The sequence below is a fragment of the Stegostoma tigrinum genome, chromosome 14, assembly GCF_030684315.1.
Source record: "Stegostoma tigrinum isolate sSteTig4 chromosome 14, sSteTig4.hap1, whole genome shotgun sequence".
In the NCBI taxonomy this organism is placed as follows: domain Eukaryota; kingdom Metazoa; phylum Chordata; class Chondrichthyes; order Orectolobiformes; family Stegostomatidae; genus Stegostoma; species Stegostoma tigrinum.
Window position 1 is genome coordinate 55,483,110 of NC_081367.1, and position 19,533 is coordinate 55,502,642.

General features: G+C 43.9%; 1 protein-coding gene across 2 annotated transcripts in view; it reads right to left on the reverse strand.

Annotated features, from left to right (window-relative positions):
* Positions 1–3,077, reverse strand: part of LOC125457891 (claudin-1-like) — a 45,274-nt gene extending 42,197 nt beyond the window's left edge. The window contains exons 1-2 of one of the 2 annotated variants that reach the window (XM_048542634.2): positions 3,028–3,077; positions 2,190–2,423 (exon numbers count right to left, since the gene is read on the reverse strand). In XM_048542634.2, coding sequence (XP_048398591.1) covers positions 2,190–2,412 — 223 coding nt within the window. In that variant the 5' untranslated portion in view covers positions 2,413–2,423; positions 3,028–3,077. Of the gene's footprint in view, positions 1–2,189; positions 2,424–2,558; positions 2,643–3,027 lie in introns of those variants that run through there. The other variant, XM_048542633.1, reaches the window with a different exon arrangement.
* Positions 3,078–19,533: the final 16,456 nt, after the last annotated feature.

The following is a 19,533-nucleotide window of genomic DNA, read 5'->3' on the forward strand; positions in this document are numbered from 1 at the left end:
GAAAGACAGGTGAAGAGGTTTACAGTGGGAATTTCAGAGCTTCAAAGTTGGCTCTTGTGGTACAGCGGTAGTGTTCCTACGTCTGAGCCAGAGGCCCTTGGTCAAGTCTCACCTGCTCTAGTGGTGTGTAATAACATTTCTGAACAGGTTCATTAAAAAGCCAGGACTTCAAAAGTTAGTACCTAAGGGCAAACCAGAAGCAAGGAATCCTGCAGTGATTAATTCACCTCCAGACTCTGCAAAGCCTGTCCGCTACCCTCAAACCACAGATCAGAAGTGGGATCAACTTGCCTGGGTAAGTGCAGCTGCAGCACGAGTCAAGAAGCTTGACACATCCAGGACTAAGCAGCCTGCTGGATTGGCACTACATCCAATAACATTCACTCCCCCTCCAAAGTTCAGTGGCAGCAATGTGTACTATCTCCAAAACAAATTGGAGGAATTTATCAAAGTTCCTTAGATTGAACCATCCAAACCCATGACCAGTTCCATCTAAACAGACAAGGGCAGACATGGGATCACCACTACCTGCAAGCCCCTCACCATCCTGACTTGGATACATCTGTTCCTTTAGTCTCTGGATCAAAATTCTGAAACTTCCTCCCCAAGGACAGCAGCAATTTGAGAAGGCAGCCCACAACCACCTTCTCGATGGCAATAAACTCAGGCCCAGCCACCAATACCCACATCCCATGTATGAATAAAACAAACTATGGTGGAGCAACTAAAGTTGGAGATGGACAAAAATCCAAAATTGCAGGGGCACAAGTAACAACAGAGGTTGTAGAACGGCTTAACTTTGCAGAAATAGGGAATAGCAAGGTGATGGAGTCACTTGGGATGGATGCTGAGGAAATTAAAAATCAAGACCAACAGTGAACAGAGGCCAGCGAAGTGAGCAGTGATTGGTGACCAGGCAGTGGCACAAGTTAGGATAATGGCAGCAAAGCTCCAGAATGTGCAAACCCAGCCAGGAGGACACGTGACTAGTGAACTCTGAGAGTGTGGCTGATTGTTTGAGGAACAGGAGATGAGGAGGCTGAAGTCTGGCAGCCTTACGGTTGGCAGCCATGTCAATGGAAACCCATATCAGACTAAAAAGAAAGCAAAGTGCTGTGAACAGATACTAGACATGGATGCTCATCTGAAGAGGTTAGCACAATGAGCTAAATGGTCTTTTATGGACTTTGAGATTTCTGTGTCTGGTTCAGCATCAGGCAATTGAAGGGGACAGGGTTCAAGGGCAAAGAGGTAGGCTTTGCAACGGGGATTAAAGACTCTAGGTTCTGCCTTCCCAAGACACAGTTGGTGGTAAGTTTCTGTCTATGGTGTCCTGGGAGCAGAACAACAGTTTAATAAACATGAGGCAGGAAAGCTGTCAAAACAGACATTGGCAGGTCCAGCTGGGTGTGGTCAGTCTATATTGATAACTGACAGCATTACAGATGGGAGAACTGTCAATGAGATGCAGGAAGGGGTGAAGGGGTAACAGCAGAGGTGAGAGGAAAATATTCGGCTGATCTGGGGCCCCGAATGGATAGCTAACAGCGCCAGCAGCTCACAGTTCCCTTGTTAAAAACCGAAAGAACTGCTGCTGCTGTAAATCAGGAACAAAAACAAAGTTGCTAGAAAAGCTCGGCAGGTCTGGCAGCATCTGTGAAGGTAAAAACAGAGTTCTCCTTCTATTGAGAGGCTCTCTTTCAGTATGCGGGCGAGAGAAGGGCCTGAAACAGATGCTGTTTTTTGGCGTACACTTTTAGAAAGAAAGGGAACATTTCAGAGGCCGCCTACCCCAGGAAGACCAGTTGCAACTTGCCCTCACATCCAGACGCACAGAGTAGCCTGGAGCGCTTTCACTGGAATTAACAACTGAGTAACTTCTAAACAAACGGGCAACGGAGCACCTACCGGGCGACCTGGCAAATTCTTCACGTGCGGAAGCCCAGTAAATCCGCCCCGTGAGCTAAAACGAGGGAGAGCGAGCGCGCTCAGGACAAGGCATAGAGACCTGAAATCAGCAAGAGTGCGGGTTCTCCATCACTGCAGTAACTCAGAAAGTGTCCGCGGTTTCAGGAGACGGACCATTATTTTGTAAAGGGAATATTAAAGCCTCCTATTGACCAATGAAAGCTTCCTTCTGATAGACAGAGATAGAAGGAGCCCGCTCTCCATCCCCCGCATCCACTTACTGTGCAGTTTCAGCATTGAGTCGTAGACTTTACACTGGACCTGCCCGGTACTCTGAGACACACAGGACATCCAGAGCCCCTCATAGATGGCCTGCGCCGTCACGATGTTCTCCCCGGCGTAAGACGAGGTTTTCCATTGGGGCAGAGCGGTGCTGGTAATGATTCCGATCCAGCCGAAAAAAGCCAGGGCAAAGCCCAGGATCTGGAGACCCGAGTTGGCCATTCGCGTTCTGCCTGCAGGGCAAAGGGAGATGAGTTCTACCTCACAGCGAATAAACCGTGTCCCCCAAATCCTACAGGCAACACCCCTCCCTCAAAACCACCCCCAGCTGCCCCCCCGCCCTCCCCATCCTTCCCCAGGAACTGTACCTGACTCTGCTGGAGAACTTGTTGCTCTGCTGCCGAGTTCTTGGGAATATACCTGATCTGTCAGCCACACCTTAAAGGGGCGGATTCAGGTTCCGTCGGCCAAATCCATATTACTCGAAATCTCGATATCTCTCAGTGACTCCCCGGCATCTTAGAGCCTACTAAAAATGGCAGATGATGCTACATCGGTTGTTCGTTTTAGATAACTGAGATAGATAAATTTCTGTTCAGCCAAGGTATTAAGGGATATGAGCTAAAGTGGTTCGGTCACAGATCAGCCATAAATAATCTCATTGAATGGCTGAACATGTTTAAGGTCCGAATGGCCTACTCCTGTTCCTGAGTTGCTATATCTTTCCATCTCTCTCTCACTCTCATTATCTTAAAATCTGTCTTTATTAGTGTACCAAACAATTCTATGTCTATGTGCTTGTCTCTGTGTCACCCGTAGTATCTCTGCATTTCTCACCGTGTGCCTGTTTCTCGCAGCCTCTCAAAGAACCTTCCGTTCGGTCCCCAGTCTGCCAGCCTTGGGCAGATTTTCAGGCAACTCAAATTAGGCAAGAATTCACCACCTCCACCCCGCGTTCCACGTCAATTTGCGACACCTCGATTTAATTTTTTAAAAATGTCCAATAAGAGTTCTTTCTGCATTAGTTTCTTCTTAGAATCATTTGTTTAAGAAGCTGCAGAAAATCTTCAGTCTGAATGTAAGGGAACAAAAATGTCTGAGCCTCCAACGATTGTTTAGTGTGCGAGTTGGTATTGATCTGTGTGTTGAGTCAACTGACCCCAACAGAGCAGCAAAAGACAGGGTAATAAAGTGTGAAGCTGGATGAACACAGCAGGCCAAGCAGCATCTCAGGAGCACAAAAGCTGACGTTTCGGGCCTAGACCCTTCATCAGAGAGGGGGATGGGGTGAGGGTTCTGGAATAAATAGGGAGAGAGCGGGAGGCGGACCGAAGATGGAGAGAAAAGGAGATAGGTGGAGAGGAGAGTATAGGTGAGGAGGTAGGGAGGGGATAGGTCAGGCCAGGGAAGATGGACAGGTCAAGGAGGTGGGATGAGGTTAGTAGTTAGGAAATGGAGGTGTGGCTTGGGGTGGGTGGAAGGGATGGGTGAGAGGAAGAACAGGTTAGGGAGGCAGAGACAGGCTGGTCTGGTTTTGGGATGCAGTGGGGGGGCGGAGGATGATGCGTTGTATCCGGAGGTTGGTGGGGTGGTGTGTGAGAACGAGGGGGATCCTCTTTGGGAGGTTGTGGCAGAGGCGGGATGTGAGGGATGTGTTGTGGGAAATGCGGGAGATGCGGTCAAGGGCGTTCTCGACCACTGTGGGGGGAATGTTGCGGCCCTTGAAGAACTTGGACATCTGGGATGTGCGGGAGTGGAATGCCTCATCCTGGGAGCAGATGCGGCGGAGGCAGAGGAATTGGGAATAGGGGATGGAATTTTTGCAGGAGGGTGGGTGGGAGGGGTTGTGTTCTAGGCAGCTGTGGGAGTCGGTGGGCTTGAAATGGACATCAGTTACAAGCTGGTTGCCTGAGATGGAGACTGAGAGGTCCAGGAAGGTGAGGGATGTGTTGGAGATGGCCCAGGTGAACTTGAAGTTGGGGTGGAAGGTGTTGGTGAAGTGGATGAACTGTTCGAGCTCCTCTGGGGAGCAAGAGGCGGTGCTGATACAGTCATCAATGTAACGGAGGAAGAGGTGGGCCAACCTCAGCAAAAGACAGGGGCTTGGGCTTGAAACAGAGTGCAAAATCCCTGGATTTTCAAATTGAGGGCATGATATGTGGATGGGGGATTGCTTGCTATTGTTGGACTGTAAGTGAAGTTGGATAAATGGAGCTGGGTGCAGATTGGGCATGGACAATGGTTGAATGGCATATCAGTCTTGTGGAGCTAAACATGCTTCTTCTGTTGTGGATCAAAATTATTTTGTTTATAGGGGTCAGCTGACCCAACACGCAGGAGATCAAAATCACGCTGTACACTAAACAATTGTTGGAGGCACAGAATTTTTTGTTACTCTACATTCAGACTGAAATTTTGAATGTGTTCATTTATTAAACAAAACTCTCCATGAGGTTCCAAAAGTGAACTGGGTCACCATAATTCAGTTGGAATATCATGTGATTCTCAGACACCAGTCTCAGTTAAACTGACATTTGTATTGTTTGAGTAAAGCAAAATCAGAAAGTGATGGAGAAACTCAGCAGGTCCAGTAACATCTGTGGAGACAGAAAATGAGTTAATGGTTTAGATCTTCCTCAGAGCTTCAGTAAATGACTTCTTCTGATTTTGAAAAGCAGACATTTTCACCTCAAACCGTTATCTGTTTCTCTCACCACAGATGCTGCCAAAACTGCTGAGTTTCTTAAGCACTTTCGGTTTCTATTTGAGATCGCTAGCATAGAGTCATAGAGTCGTTCAGCACAGAATCAGACCCTTTGGCCCAACCAGTCTGTGTCATCAACAATCACAAATTAAACTCGTCCTACCTACCTGCACTTGGTCTATATCATTCCAAACATTTCTTATTCATGTACTTTTGTAAATGACTTCTAAATGTTGCAACTGTACCTGTGCCCGCCACTTCTTCTGGAAATTAATTCCTCATGTGAACCACTCTTTAAAACAATTGCCCTTCAAGTCTTTTCTTTAAATCTTTCTCTTCTCACACTAAAAACATGCCACTTAGTCTTGAAATCTTCAACACTGGGGAATAAGCATTTGCCATTCACCTTATCTATGCCCCTCATGATTTTATGAACTTCTATAAAGTCACCCCTCAACCTCAGTAAAAAATGTCCTAGCCTATCCAGCCTGTCCCAGTAATTCAAATCCGCCATTCCCAGCAACACCCTGGTAAATCTTTTCTGAGCCCTTCTTAGCTTAATAATATCCTTCCTAACTGCGGTTCTGAGGAAGGGTCACTGGATCCGAACCGTTAACTCTGATTTCTGTCCACAGATGCTGCCAGACCCACTGAGTCTTTTCAACAATTCCTGTTTTTGTTTCTGATTTCCAGCATCTGCAGTTCTTTCAGATTTTATTCAGCAGTGCTTTTCTTTTGTTTTGAATGGGTAGAGTGTTGGGAATTATTGAAGCCCTTCTGAGATGTGGTACTCAGTGGCAGGATCAATGCTTGCTTCTAGTTTCTCATCCCATATATGACTCTTGTCTCTGATGTATTGCTCCAGAAATGATTTTTAAACCACTAATTCTTAATATGTGAATATTTCTAGTAAGGTCAACATTTACTGACCATCCCTAATTGCTCAATTTTGATGCAAAGTAGCTAGCCCTTATGAATGAACGGCATTTATTTCATTGGATGTTGGTATCAATGGCTGGGACACCATTGGTTGCCAAACCCTAGATGTCCTTGAGAAGGTGTTGGTGAGCCACTTTACTGACCCACTGCAGATATGGATACATTCACTGTGTTGTTAGTAAGGGAGTTCCAGATATGGACCCAATGAAGAATACAGTTCGAAGTCAGGAAGCTATGTGTCTTGGAGGGGAGCTTGCAGCTGGGAATGTTCCCATATATCTATTGCCCTTATCCTTCTCTATCACAGTGGTCACAAGTTTGGAATACAGGCCAGACTTGTACATTTCCTTCCTTGGGGAAAGCTTTCCCTTTTTTAACCATGCTAGGAGATCAGTGCACTCTGGGCTGAGAAACAAATTAAACAGAGAACAAAAACTGTGGAATTTCGAGATGCTAGAGGAATTTAGGACTTCTAGTGCACAAGTCACAAAATGTTAGTATGAGGCTACAATTGTATAAGGAGGAAAATGGTATTCTATCTTTTATTTCAAGAGAAATTGAACATAAGAGTGAGGAGGTTATGCATTAGTCATACAGGGCATTGGTGAGAATTCATCTTGAATATGGTGTATGGTCTTGGTCTCCTTATCTAAGGAAAGATGTAAATGCATTGGAGATTGTTCAAAGAAGATTTGCTAGATGTCATGTTGTTTGTTCCCACAAGACTTCCAAAACGTGAGGGGTGATTTGGTTGAAGTATATAAGATCCTGAATGGTCTTGACAAGGTGGATGTGGAAAGGATGGCCATCTAACCCAGGTGTCTCATTATCACAGCCAGCAGAGTATTTGACCATTGAGTCCCCAATCTTTCTGATGTATTGAGAGGTGCTGCTGTACCTGTTGCATCTTTATAATCTTACCCTGATTGAGAGGCTGTGATTGTAGATTTAACACCACAACAATGTCCCAGGAGAAACATTTTTTGAGGGTTGTTATTGAGGGTCAGTCACGGAATGAGGGCAAACAAAATGGATCACAGGAACTCTCAGAGGCCAAGACTGTCAATGAAATCTTTAATAACAAATCCTCCAAATGATATAAGATTGTTCTTAGCTTTTATTTCCCAGATAGCTCTAGCTTTATTGTTTGATCTCCCCAGTTCTGATCAGTCAGTATTTATACATCCTTATTTTCACTTCCTGCCCAAGGTTTTTTGGCAGAGAGAAATTCCAGTGTTAGACAGAGAAGCTCAGGAGCAAAATATCATTAGGAAATGAGTGAACCTCCCTCTACAGTATCCCCATGAAACACATCCAGACCAGATACAGCATGGGGTTAAATATAGAATAAAGTCCCCACTACACTTACCCCATCAAACCTCTCTGGACAGGATACATAAAGTAAAACTCTCACTATACTAGGTTTTCATGCATTGCCAGATTATCCACAGGCACTGCTGCAATTCATCAAGTTTACTTTGACAGCACTTCCCAGACACATGTTCTGTACAAGACCAAGGGTATTCTGTGCATTTGAAAGCAGCCAAGCTGCAGAGCATTTTGAATTGGACATATATCACAAGATCCTTCAGCGTCAGTCAAATGTTGAAAGGGCCTTCCGATCAAACAAAGGAAGCACGTTACAGTGGGTTCAGCTATGTTGAGCGTGAAGAGAGTAAGGCACGGCTGATGGTCTTTTCTTTAATGCCAGGAGTGTAATTGATAAGACTGGCGAGTTAATGGTATGGATTGACTCAGGGAAGCATGATATTGTTGCCATCACAGAAACATGGTTGAGGGAAGGGCTGGACTTGCAACTCAACATTCCGGTGTGAGACAGATGAGGGTGTAAAAAGGGTGATGGTTAATTAAGGAGTCAAGTACTGCACTAAGGAAAGATGATATGTTGGAAAGGTTCTTAAATGAGGCTTTGTGGGCAGAACTTAGAAATGTTAAGGGAGCAGCTACTTTACTGTACTATAAACACCCAAAGAGTCAACTGGAAATAGAGGAGCAATTATGTAGACAGTTCACAGAGGTGTGCAAGAGAAGTTCAGGGAGCAGTTCAGCTGTGGCTCCAGAGGAATACAGGAAGTGTAGGAGGGAACTCAAGAAAGCATTTAGAAGACCAAAAGGGGGGCGTGAAAAAGGAATTGCGAGCAGGACTAGGGAGAATTCTAAGATATTTTATAAATGTATTAAATGGGAAGAGAGGTTAATCAAGGAAAGATTAGAATCCATTAGGGACAACAGGGCGACCTCTGTGTAAAGCTGCAGGATATTGGAAGGGTGTTGAATGAATACTTCTCTTCAGTGTTCATTCTGGAAAAGAGGAACATAGGTATGGACTTCAGGAAAAGAGGCTGGGAGGAACTTGAACATTTTGACATAGGATACGGGGAGATATTGGAGGCTATACTCACCTCAGAAACAGACAAATCCCTGGCCAGGATGAATTGCACCCCAGGCTGCTGTGGAAGGCAAGGCAGGAAGTTACAGGGACTCTGAACAAACTTTTAATTCCGTTCTAGCTACAGGGGAAGAGCAACAGGATTGGAGGGCGGCTAATGTGGTTCCACTTTTTAAGAGGGATGGTAGATACCCTTCATCAGAAAAAGACAAGATGAAGCAGGACACTGGGTAACTTAGAGGAACAGAGGGTTCTTGGCGTAATTATTCATAGATCCCTGAAATCAGCAGAGCATGAAATAGGATAGTTAAGAAAGCCTATGTGACTCCTGCTTTCATCAGTCATGGCATACAGTATAAGAGCAAGGAGGTAATGTTGGAGTTGAGCAGAATTTTGGTCAGGCCACAACTAGAGTACTGCATGAAGTTCTGCTCACCTCACTACAGTGTACAGAGAAGGTTCACCAGAATGTTGCCTGGAATAGAGAAATTGAGCTATAAGGAGAGACTAGATAGGCTTGGATTGTTTCCCTTAGAGCAGAGAAGACTGAGGGGGGGACATGATTGAGGTATATAAGATTATGAGAGGCATGAATGAGGTGGATAGAGAACAACAGTTCCCCTTGGTTGAGGGTTCAATCATGAGAGGGCATAGTTTTAAGGTAAGCAGCAGGCGTTTCAGAGGAGATTTAGGAAAAAAACATTTTTCATTCAGCGGTTGGTGGGAATCTGGAATGCACTGCCTGGGAAGATAGGGGTGGCCAGAAATCTTACATCCTTTGCAAAATACTTCGATGAGCACTTGAGATATCAAAACGTTCAGGGATACAGAACAAGTGCACGAAATTGGGATGAATGCACTTTTAGTGGTAGTTATGTTAGTGCAGACTCAATGGGCCAAAGGGCTTTTTCTGCACTGTGCGACACTGTGGATCTATGAATCCACATTGTGGGTGCCCCTACACCCCAAGGACAAAAGCGGCTCAAGAAGCCAGCTCACCAACCCCTTCTCCATGTTATTAGGATGGACAATAATTGTCAGCCTGTGATCCGATGTCCACACCCTGAGAGTGAATTTTTAAAAAATCAAACAGTAAGAATGGGTGAGTAGCAAAAGATTATTTTTGTCTAAATCAGCAAACACAAAGTGAGAAAGGTCTTGAAGGAGTATAATAAAAATGTTTTCACTCAGAGAAATGTTTTACCGCAAGAGTCTTTAGGCCAGAGAATGTTGACCAATTGAAAATGCATCGTAAAGGGCATTAGGTTAGTTCCAGTTGAATAGCTCAACCAAAACTTGTCTCTCTGTTTGTTGCAATATTTGTGATTCAACATGCTCAGCAAAGAGCTGGAAAGCTCAACATAATTAATTAACTCCTTTGTATTTGTGACTTCGGAGTTTTTCACCTATCAAAATCTTTGAGAAAGCTGCCAAGATATAGTTAGGGAGTGACTCAGCTTGATGATGTTCCTGGCTCCCACTGACTGTACAGCATGAGATCACCAAGCCCAAAATCTCATGGAGCATTCGGTGATAAGTAATGGAGCAGGGTAGTGGAAAACATGAGCAGCAAAGGTGATTTGTTTTATAAACTTGGCAGATGCAAAGCTAAGGAGAACACGGAGTGCAAATGATTTGATGATTGAAGCAACGTAATGGAATATCACTCCCAGTTCACTTGCACAATAATACAATCTGGTTAAATTAAATGAGATTGCTTCAGAGTTTAAATTGTGGTTTGTATAAGTAAGTAACAACAAAAACATAGACTTAATTTGCATCTTAAATCTGTTAAAACAACACAAGGCACTTTGTTAAAGTTTCACAAACTGAATTAGTTACTGAGCCACAATAAGGTGTTCTAAGGGGAATTGGTAGAAAGCTTGGCCCCAGAGGTAGATTTGAAGAGAAGAGAGGTGTGAGGACGTTGAGATTAATAAGACCGAAAGAAGTAAGAGCAGGAGAATGCCCCTCAAGTCTGCTTTGTTATCTGCAATAAAACTATTTTTGATCTCTTAAGTGAAGGAAAATGGAGCTGTGGTCTCAATCAAATCATGTAGATTAATAAACTGTTAAAAAAAATCGACAATGAAATTGTCTGATGACCCAGCCTCCACAGCTCTGGGGAAGAGAGTTCCAAAAAATTAATTGCCCAGGATGAAGAACAATTTCCTCCTCATCTCTGCTGTTAATGGGAGATGCCTTATTTTGAAACTGTCTGCCTATTCTACACTTCTGAATAGGCAAAAATTGGACCAGGTTTTCTGATGTCAGACAGTTGTTAGTCCAGCATTGCTGGGAATTGCATGTGGGGACCCTGTGGAATTCCCATCATAGCATAATCTGAAGGAATTGCTCTGGAAATTGAAGATTCCGCTGGGCAAATCCTCTGCACCTGGAAACCTTCAATAGTCTGCATTTGAATGGGAGAATGTGGGTTTCGCCAAAATTAAGCAACGTAGCTTCTCAGGAAAAGTTAAACTATTAAATATTATTTCCCCAGAACCCAACACCTTCCCAGAATCTGACAATCGCACCAAGCTCCACACAAAAGACCCCTCTGCCACCACTGGTCCTGATTCCTGACTGCCCCCTCCACTGGTGGCACTACTCCCATGTCTGACTCCCAAATCGGCTGCCATGCGACTCAACAGCAGATTGCTCCCCCGACACTGATCTGAACCCTGGCCTCTGACTTCATGTGCCCCAGACACCACTTCAGGATCTGATCCATAATATCTACCACCTCCTCCTTCCACTGCTGGAGGACCTAGCACCACATTCCACCAAGCGTAGACCCAATCTTCATAACGTTTCATCAAAAGAAAACCCTTTCACCTCAGGAATCAACCTAGTCAGTCTTCTCTCAACTGTGACTAGTGCAAATATGTCCCTTCATCAGAAAGAAGATGAGGACTGTACACAATGCTCTAAATTCATTCATTGGATTAGGGTATCACTGGCTAGGCCAGCATTTGTTGCCCATTCCTAATTGCCCAGAGTCAACAATTAGAGTCATCAATATTGCAGTGGATCTGGAGTCAAATGTAGGCTCAAACAGGTAAGGACTGCAGTTTCCTTCCCCAGAGGACATTCATGAGCCGGATGGGTTTTTCCAACAATCAACAATGGATTTGTGGTCAATACTTGGCTCTCTGGTATAACAGATCAGTGATAATTACCTTGGCCATTGCCTCACCATATTTGCCTTCTTAATCACTTGAGTATGCTTTTTTATAATTCATTCTTGGCATGTAGGCATTGCTAGCTAGCCAGCATTTATTGCCCATGCCTTGTTGCCCTTCAGAAGGTGGTGAGCTGCTTCCTTGAATCGCTGGTTCAAATGTTGTGGGTAGACCTGCACTGTAGGTAGACACTGCTGTTAGGGAGGGAATTCCAGGATTTTGACCCAGCAATACTGAAAGAATGGCAATATACTTCCAAGTAAGGATGGTGGTAGCTTAGAGAGCAACTTGCAGGTTGTTGTGGTCCCATGTAATTGCTGCACTTGTTCTTCTGGATGTAAATGTTCGTGGGTTTGGAAGGCATAGTCTAAGGACGTTTGGTGAATTTCTGCTGTGCACCTTGTAGATAGTATTCACGGCTGCTACTTATTACCAGTGATGGACAGACTGACTGGCTGTGGATCTGTTTGCAGGCTGCTTTGTCTGTGATTGTTTCAAGCTCCTGGAGTGATGTTGGAGTTGAACTCGTGCAAGTGAATGGGGAGAATTCCATCATATTCCTGACTTGTAATTCGTAGGTAGTTGGCAGGCTTTGGGGAGTCAAGAGGTGAGTCAATCACTCCAGTTTATTGCCAATTAATTGTCCACAGGGCAGTTTAAGAGTCAGCCACATTGTTGTGAGTCTGGAGTCACAGCAAAACTAGACCATGCAAGGATGACAGTTTCCTTCCTTAAACAGCATTAGTGAGCCAGATGGGTTTTTTTTCCCCAAAAATTGACAATGGGTTCATGGTAATCATTACACCCTTATTTCCATATTTCTTTTTCATTGAATTTGAATTTCGCTATCTGCCAATAGCATGATTTGAACACAAGTCCGCAGGATATTACATATGTCTCTGGATTAATAGTCCAGTGATAGGGCATGAGACAATTGACTCTCCTTCCTAGCCTCTGATCTGCAGAGCCCAGTTGAACTTCTGGTTAATAGTAATGCCCAAAATGTTGATAATGGACCATTTAGTAATGGTAACAACTTTGACTGTCAAGGATGGTGGTTAGCTGTCTCTTATTGGAGATAGTCATTGCCTGGCATTTGTATGGCATGAACGTTACTTAGCATTTTTCAGCCCAAGTCTGGGTTTGTCCAGGCCTTGTTGCATTTAGAAATGATTGCTTCAGTATCTGAGTAGTTGCAAATGGTGCTGAATAAGCCCAAAACCACTTCCATCTAGAAGATCAGAGGCAGCAGATATATGGGAACACCACCATCTTCAAGTTCCCCTTCAAGCCACTCATCATCCTGACTTGGAAATGTATTACTATTCCTTCACCGTTGCTATGTCAAAATCCTGGAATTCCCTCCCTAACAGCATTGTGGGTCAACCCACAGCAAGTGGTCTGCAGTGGCTCAAGAAGGCAGCTCACCACCACCTTCTCAAGGACAACTAGGAACGGGCAAGAAATGCTGGTCAGCCAGTGATGCCCACATCCCAAAGGCAAATAAAAATAAACATAGTAGTGTTATATGTTGATAAATCATAGGTCTGTTTTATCTGTGGTTAATATGCTTTTGTTTGTTATAAATACTAGTTCCTGTTAAGTACAGGAAGTTGCTCACTGGTTTCTATTAACTTGAGTCCATCAGACTGGTAAATTGGGAGTTCAAGTACTATGATTAAATCTTTAATATCTGTGATTATCCCTGAAATAGTGGGCTCAAGTATCAGTGTATCTTCCCAAGTACCACCTTAAGTTGAAATCAAAGGTAGGCTTTATTGGCAAAGTACTCAAAATGTGGGAACTGCTTGTTTCTGCTACTACACACACAAGCACTAAGCAATTAAGGAACACAGGATAGGAGAGGTCATATTTTATAAAATACAAGTTTTGGTAATTTTTTTCATGCTCTCTGGTGAAGACACGGATGAGGTACTGAGTAAATTTTTGAGCTGCAGGCTGACAGGGTCCTACAGCCTGATAGACATAGAATGAAAGTGTAATGACTGTAACGAGGCAGCTAGATGGACTTCATAGAATCTCAATTCCCTGATTGGGACTGTTAACCTGATCCCATCATGGAGACCTGGCTGACAGATATAAATAGGAGCAAGAGATAACCTATTCACTTGAAGAGCTCCCTCAGAGGAAGCTGGACCAGTGTCAAGTACTATGCATGTGTAAATAAAGGGGACTGCGTGACTGGGTACCAGCCTCTGTGAAATTATTTCAGTGGTGATGACTGTGGGATTAATGAGGGAACCATGCAAAACACCTACTAACTGAAGTCCAACTTGACTTCACACAGGCACTAAAGCTGTCTTTGTCATTAGAAAATGCACCAAGTGGAGCATTTGAGTTACAATGTATTCCGATGGAAGTGGACATTCTCAACAGTCTGACTTATCTTGGGGAACACCACTTGAATGAAGGCAGTTGGATAGCCTTACTCAGACATATCCTGAATGGAGGGACCGTAGGTATGACAGGTCGGCACAACGGTATGACAGGTCGGCACAACATCGAGGGCCGAAGGGCTTGTACTGTGCTGTAATGTTCTATGTTCTATGGTCTATGTCAGCCCATAGCAAAACCCCAAAAACAAACCCAAGCTTTGGCCAAATGGCTAACATTTCAGCAGGATCTGAGCCAGCAAGCCATTGTAGTTGCTGTTGGTATGCAGACACGAGACAGCAAAAGAGTCCCACTAGACCTAAACTGAGTAAGAGAACTCATAGACCAGTATCCAGGAGGGTGCACACCCTGGAAAGTTCACCTATATTTAGATGGAAACAGTTAAATTGCTTAGCAGTGTGCAAATCAGAACCAAAGTAAACGTCTGGTTAAATGGTCAGCTGGCTCTGATGGAAGTTGATTGTGGCGTGGCCATTTCAGTGATTGCTGAACCAGTCTTTAACAAAATTTGCTCTGGACTCCAATCCTTAAGTTTGCACAAGTGCTCAGGTAGACTGAGAACGTATGCCTGGAGCCCTTTCCGGATTTAAGGGTACAACTTTGGCTGTGGTTTCCTATGAGAAGCATCTGGTTAATTTTCCACTGATTGTAGTAAAAGGCTCTTGCCCAAGCCTGATGGGGTGAGGTTGGTTAAAAAGATTCACTTTGACTGGGTCAACATTTTTTGATTAGAAAATGGCTACCTAAGTGAAATCCTAAATAAAGACCACACATTTTTTAGGAAGGTCCGGAGACTATGAAAGGAGCAAAGGCCAGTTTGCATGTTGACCAGGAAGCAATTCCACGATTCCAAAAGGCCTGCTCAGTGCTATTTGCCTAATGGGTAAAAATAGAGGCAGAAATTAGGAGGCTGGAAACCCAAGGAATCCTCAAACCTGTTCAATTTCCTAAACAGGCCCCACCGCTCGTAATGATTGTGAAGCCTAATGGGTCAGTCCACTTTTGTGGGGATTTTAAACAAATAGTAAACCACTTCTCACAGTTGGATAGATACCCAACCTCTTGCAAAGAGAACCTACACACAAAGGTGAGGGCTGAGGGGTGGGGTGGGGGAGGGTCTTGCGGCTATCCTTCACAAAGCTAGACATGATCCATGTGTACTTGCTAACTCTGTTTCCCCCAGGTGAGCATATGTCTTAGAAAGGAAAACTGTGTGGTCCAGGCACCCGAAGTAACCTACTTGGGTTACAGAATTGACAGGACTGGGTTATATTTGTTGGAAGATAAAGTGAGGATGATCAAAGTTATTCCGGCTCCCATGTCTGTACTAGAACTTTCTTTGGATTGTTGAATTATTACAGTAAGTTCAAATGTAACTTGGCCTGCATCCTGGTACCCTTACATCTGCAAATGAAAAAGGGTAAGCCTTGCAAATGGTCTCATAGCCAAGACATGCCCTTTAGGGAAGCAACTGTCATTGTCTAAGGTGTTGTCACATTATGATCACAAGTAAGATCTGGTGGCGACATGAGATGCCTCCCCAGATGGTACCGGGATAGTGTTGGCTCATAGATGGCCCAGTGGAGAGGAATGCCAACTACTGTCTGCTTCCCAGACTTTGGTTGACGCAGAGCTGAAAAACGCCCAAGAGCGAAAGAAGGTTAGGTGATCATCTTTGGTGTGAGAAAGTGCCAACAATACTTTATAGATACAAAGAACAAGTTACAATACAGCACAGGGGCAGGCTCTTCAGCCGTCCAAACCTGTGCTGACACATTTTGCCCTTCCGTATTAAAACTGACTTTACTTACAGGATCCGTATCCCTCTATTCCCTTCCAGTTCATGTATTTGTGCAGTTGATTCTTGAATGGTGTTACTATGCCTGCTTCCACCACCTCTTCTGGCAGCACGTTCAAGGCACTCACCACCCTTTGTATGAAAAACTTGCCTCGTACATCTCTTTTAAACTTCCCCTTCTCCACCTTGAACCTCCTCACAATCATCCTCACTCTCCACAATTCCACCAGCCTTTACATAGTCTGCAAACTTACTAAGTAGACCAGCCACATTTTCCTTCAGATCATTTATGTAGACCACAAACAGCAAACTGAGCACTGATCCCTGTGGAACACCACTAGTCACTACGTTTCATTCCGAAAAGCATCTATGCACGTCTATCCTCTGTCTCCTATGACTAAGCCAGTTCTATATCCACCTTTGCCAGCTCACCCCAATACCATGTGACTGTAAATTTGTAACAGTAACAGACGACAAACCCCTGCTAGGACTACTCAAAAGGCCATGCTGCCCATAGCTTCACGTTGAATTCAGCGGTAGGCTCTCATTCTAAGTGTGTACAATTACAAGTTGGAACACTGTCCGGGAGGCCAAGTAGCAAATGCCTTAACTGCCTCTCACTGGCATAGATACCACTGCAGCCACTGGAAGGGTCCATGCTGGTTTTAAACTTTCTGGACATCCTCTGGTCACCACTGATAATATCATACTGTGGACATAAAAAAAGCCAGCCCTGGCAAAACTAAAACAGCTGGTGGTGGTGGAGAAAGTCAAAGGGCCATCACAACCAGAATTTAAACCTTTCTGAGCCCTGCGAGACCAGATCACTGCAGAGGATGCATATTATTATGGGGAGCAAGAGTGATTGACTTGAGCAAAGATCACAGCCAGATGCTGGCTGAACTTCACCAGGCCCATCCAGGGGTATCAAAAACGAAAATGTTGGTGAGAAGTTATGTTTGGTGGCCAGGATTGGATGCAGACATAGCTGCCTCAGTGGAGCAATTCCCAATACCAACAAGGACAAAATTGAAGGGTCTAGGCCCGAAACGTCAGCTTTTGTGCTCCTGAGATGCTGCTTGGCCTGCTGTGTTCATCCAGCCTCACATTTTATTATCTAGGACAAAATTACTACCAGCTGCTCCCCCACACCCAAGGTAATGATTGGGTAAAACCTGGATTACGTTATGCGTCAACTATGTTGGTCCTTTCATAAGCTTAATGTTCTTACTTATTGTGTTTATTCACTCAAAGTGATTGGACATGCATAGGGTTCATTCGTCAAACATGGGCTTGATAATATAAACGCTGCATACATCTTTTGCAATAACTGGGCTCCTGAGTGTGTTGGCCACAGGCAATGGGCCATTATTTACAAGCATCCACATCAACAGAACTGAGTTTGAGAGGGTGGAGAACGTCAAATTCCTTGGAGTGATGATAACTGACATTCTGTCTTTGGACTTCCCATGTAGATTTGACATAGAACATAGAGCATAGAACAATGCAGCGCAGTACAGGCCCGTCGGCCCTCAATGTTGCGTCGACCTGTGAAACCAATCTGAAGCCCATCTAACCTACACTGTTCCATTTTTATCCATATGTTTATCCAATGACCATTTAAATGCCCTTAAATTTGGCAATTCTACTCCTGTTGCAGGTAGGGCATTCTACACCCTTACTACTCTCTGAATAAAGAACCTACCCCTGACATCTGTCCTATATCTACCACCCCTCAGTTTAAAGCTTTGTCACCTCATGCTAGCCATCACCATCCGAGGAGAAAGGCTTTCACTTTCCACCCTATCTAATCTTTTGATCATCTTGTATGTCTCTATTAAGTCACATCTTAACCTTCTACTCTCTAATGAAAACAGCCTCAAGTTCCTCAGCCTTTCCTCATAAGACCTTCCCTCCATACAAGACAACGTCCTGGTAAATCTCCTCTGCACCCTTTCCAATGCTTCCACATCCTTCCTATAATGAAGCGACCAGAACTATACGCAATACTCCAAATGTGGCCGCACAAGAATTTTATATAGCTGCAACAGGAACAGGGACAGTCAAGAAGGTTCAACAGCAGTTCTTCCTCAGGTGGCTCAGGAAATTTGGCACGTCCATAGGGATCCTCAACAACTTCTTCAGATGTACTATTGAAAGCACACTGTCCGGGCGCATATCGTTCAGGTATGGCAACTCCTCTGCCTAGGACCATATGAAACTACAGAAGGTGGTGTGCACAGCCCATGCCATCACAGAAGCCAAACTTGCAGGAACTCCATTTACACAGTTCAGTGCCGTTGAAAGGCTGCCGACATCATTAAAGGCCCATTGTGCCCCAGTAATGATCTCCTGCAACCTCTTCTGTCAGGCAGAAAACACAGAAGCTTTAACACACATACCAGCAGGTTCAGCAACAGCTTCTTCTTGGCCATTACTAGACTGATGAATGGACAATTTAGTCTATCTCCTCTAGCACTTAACCTGTGCAGTGTAGCCTGAATACATCTGTCTAAGTTTTTTTTTACAACCTTTGGTCTTTACATCCTTGCTTACTATGATCTGCCTGTACTGCTCATAAACAAAGCTTTTCACTGTACTCTGGTACATGTGACAATAAATAAATAAATTAAACAATTAATAAATTAGCCTGTAGTGGAAACATCTTCTCAACCTCAACCCTGTTAAGCCTCCTCAGAATTTTGTATGTTTCAATAAAGTCACCCCTTTTATTTCTAAACTCCAATGGATAAAGGCCTAACCTGAGAAACAAAGTGTGAAGCTGGATGAACACAGCAGGCCAAGCAGCATCTCAAGAGCACAAAAGCTGACATTTTGGGCCTAGACCCTTCATCAGAGAGGGTCTAGGCCCGAAACGTCAGCTTTTGTGCTCCTGAGGTGCTGCTTGGCCTGCTGTGTTCATCCAGCTTCACACTTTGTTATCTTGGATTCTCCAGCATCTGCGGTTCCCATTATCTCTAATCACAAAGGCCTAACCTGTTTGGTCACTCTCAATAACATATCACTTTCAACACAGGAACCAATCGAATGAATCTTTTTTATACTGGATCTAGTGCCGGTCCATCCTTTGTTAAACACAGGGAAAAACTTGTACACAATACTCAAGGCCACCAAAACCCTGGACAGGTGTAACACTACTTCCCTAGTTTTAAAACTCTGGCTCCCTAGAATAAAGACCAAACTTTCGTCTGTCATCTTAATTATTTGTTACACCTTCTTCCTAACTTTTTGTGTTTTACAAGCATGCCCAGGTCCCTTTGTCTTTGAGGTCTACCTTGATTTAAATAATAATTTGCTTTTTGATTCTGTGTACCAAAGTGCAGTTTGCCTTATTAAACTTCATCTGCCAATTTTTTGCCCATTTATTCAACCTGTCTACATTCCTTTGCAGATTCCTTATGACCTCACAACAAACCATCCCTCTATTTTTGAATCATCAAATTTCCTGCTGAGTTTCTCATCAATTTCTATTTGTGTTACAGTGAATGTATATGTTCTTCTTGTCTTCAAAGCACGGAGCTCCATTAAGTAGTGTGTGCAGCTTCAAGTACAAACAAATGCATCATAATGCAAGTCTTACTGACAGTCCTAAATTAGTTGTGAGAGTAATGCCTCACAGATTCAGAATTATCCAGTAAGCGTTCAACCAAAAACACACATTTAATGTTAGATGCTGTTGTGAAATTGTATAAGTCTGAGCTTGTTGGGTACAGTTAGTACTGTATGTTGCTTCTTGTGAGTAGCTGAAAAGACGTGGTGAATGAGCCTGAATTTGGAATGTCTGGCCTACAGATCTGGCATTATGCAAATATTAAATTTCACAAATCACATTTGCATTCGAGGCAAAATTTATTTTTGACTCAAGCCAAAT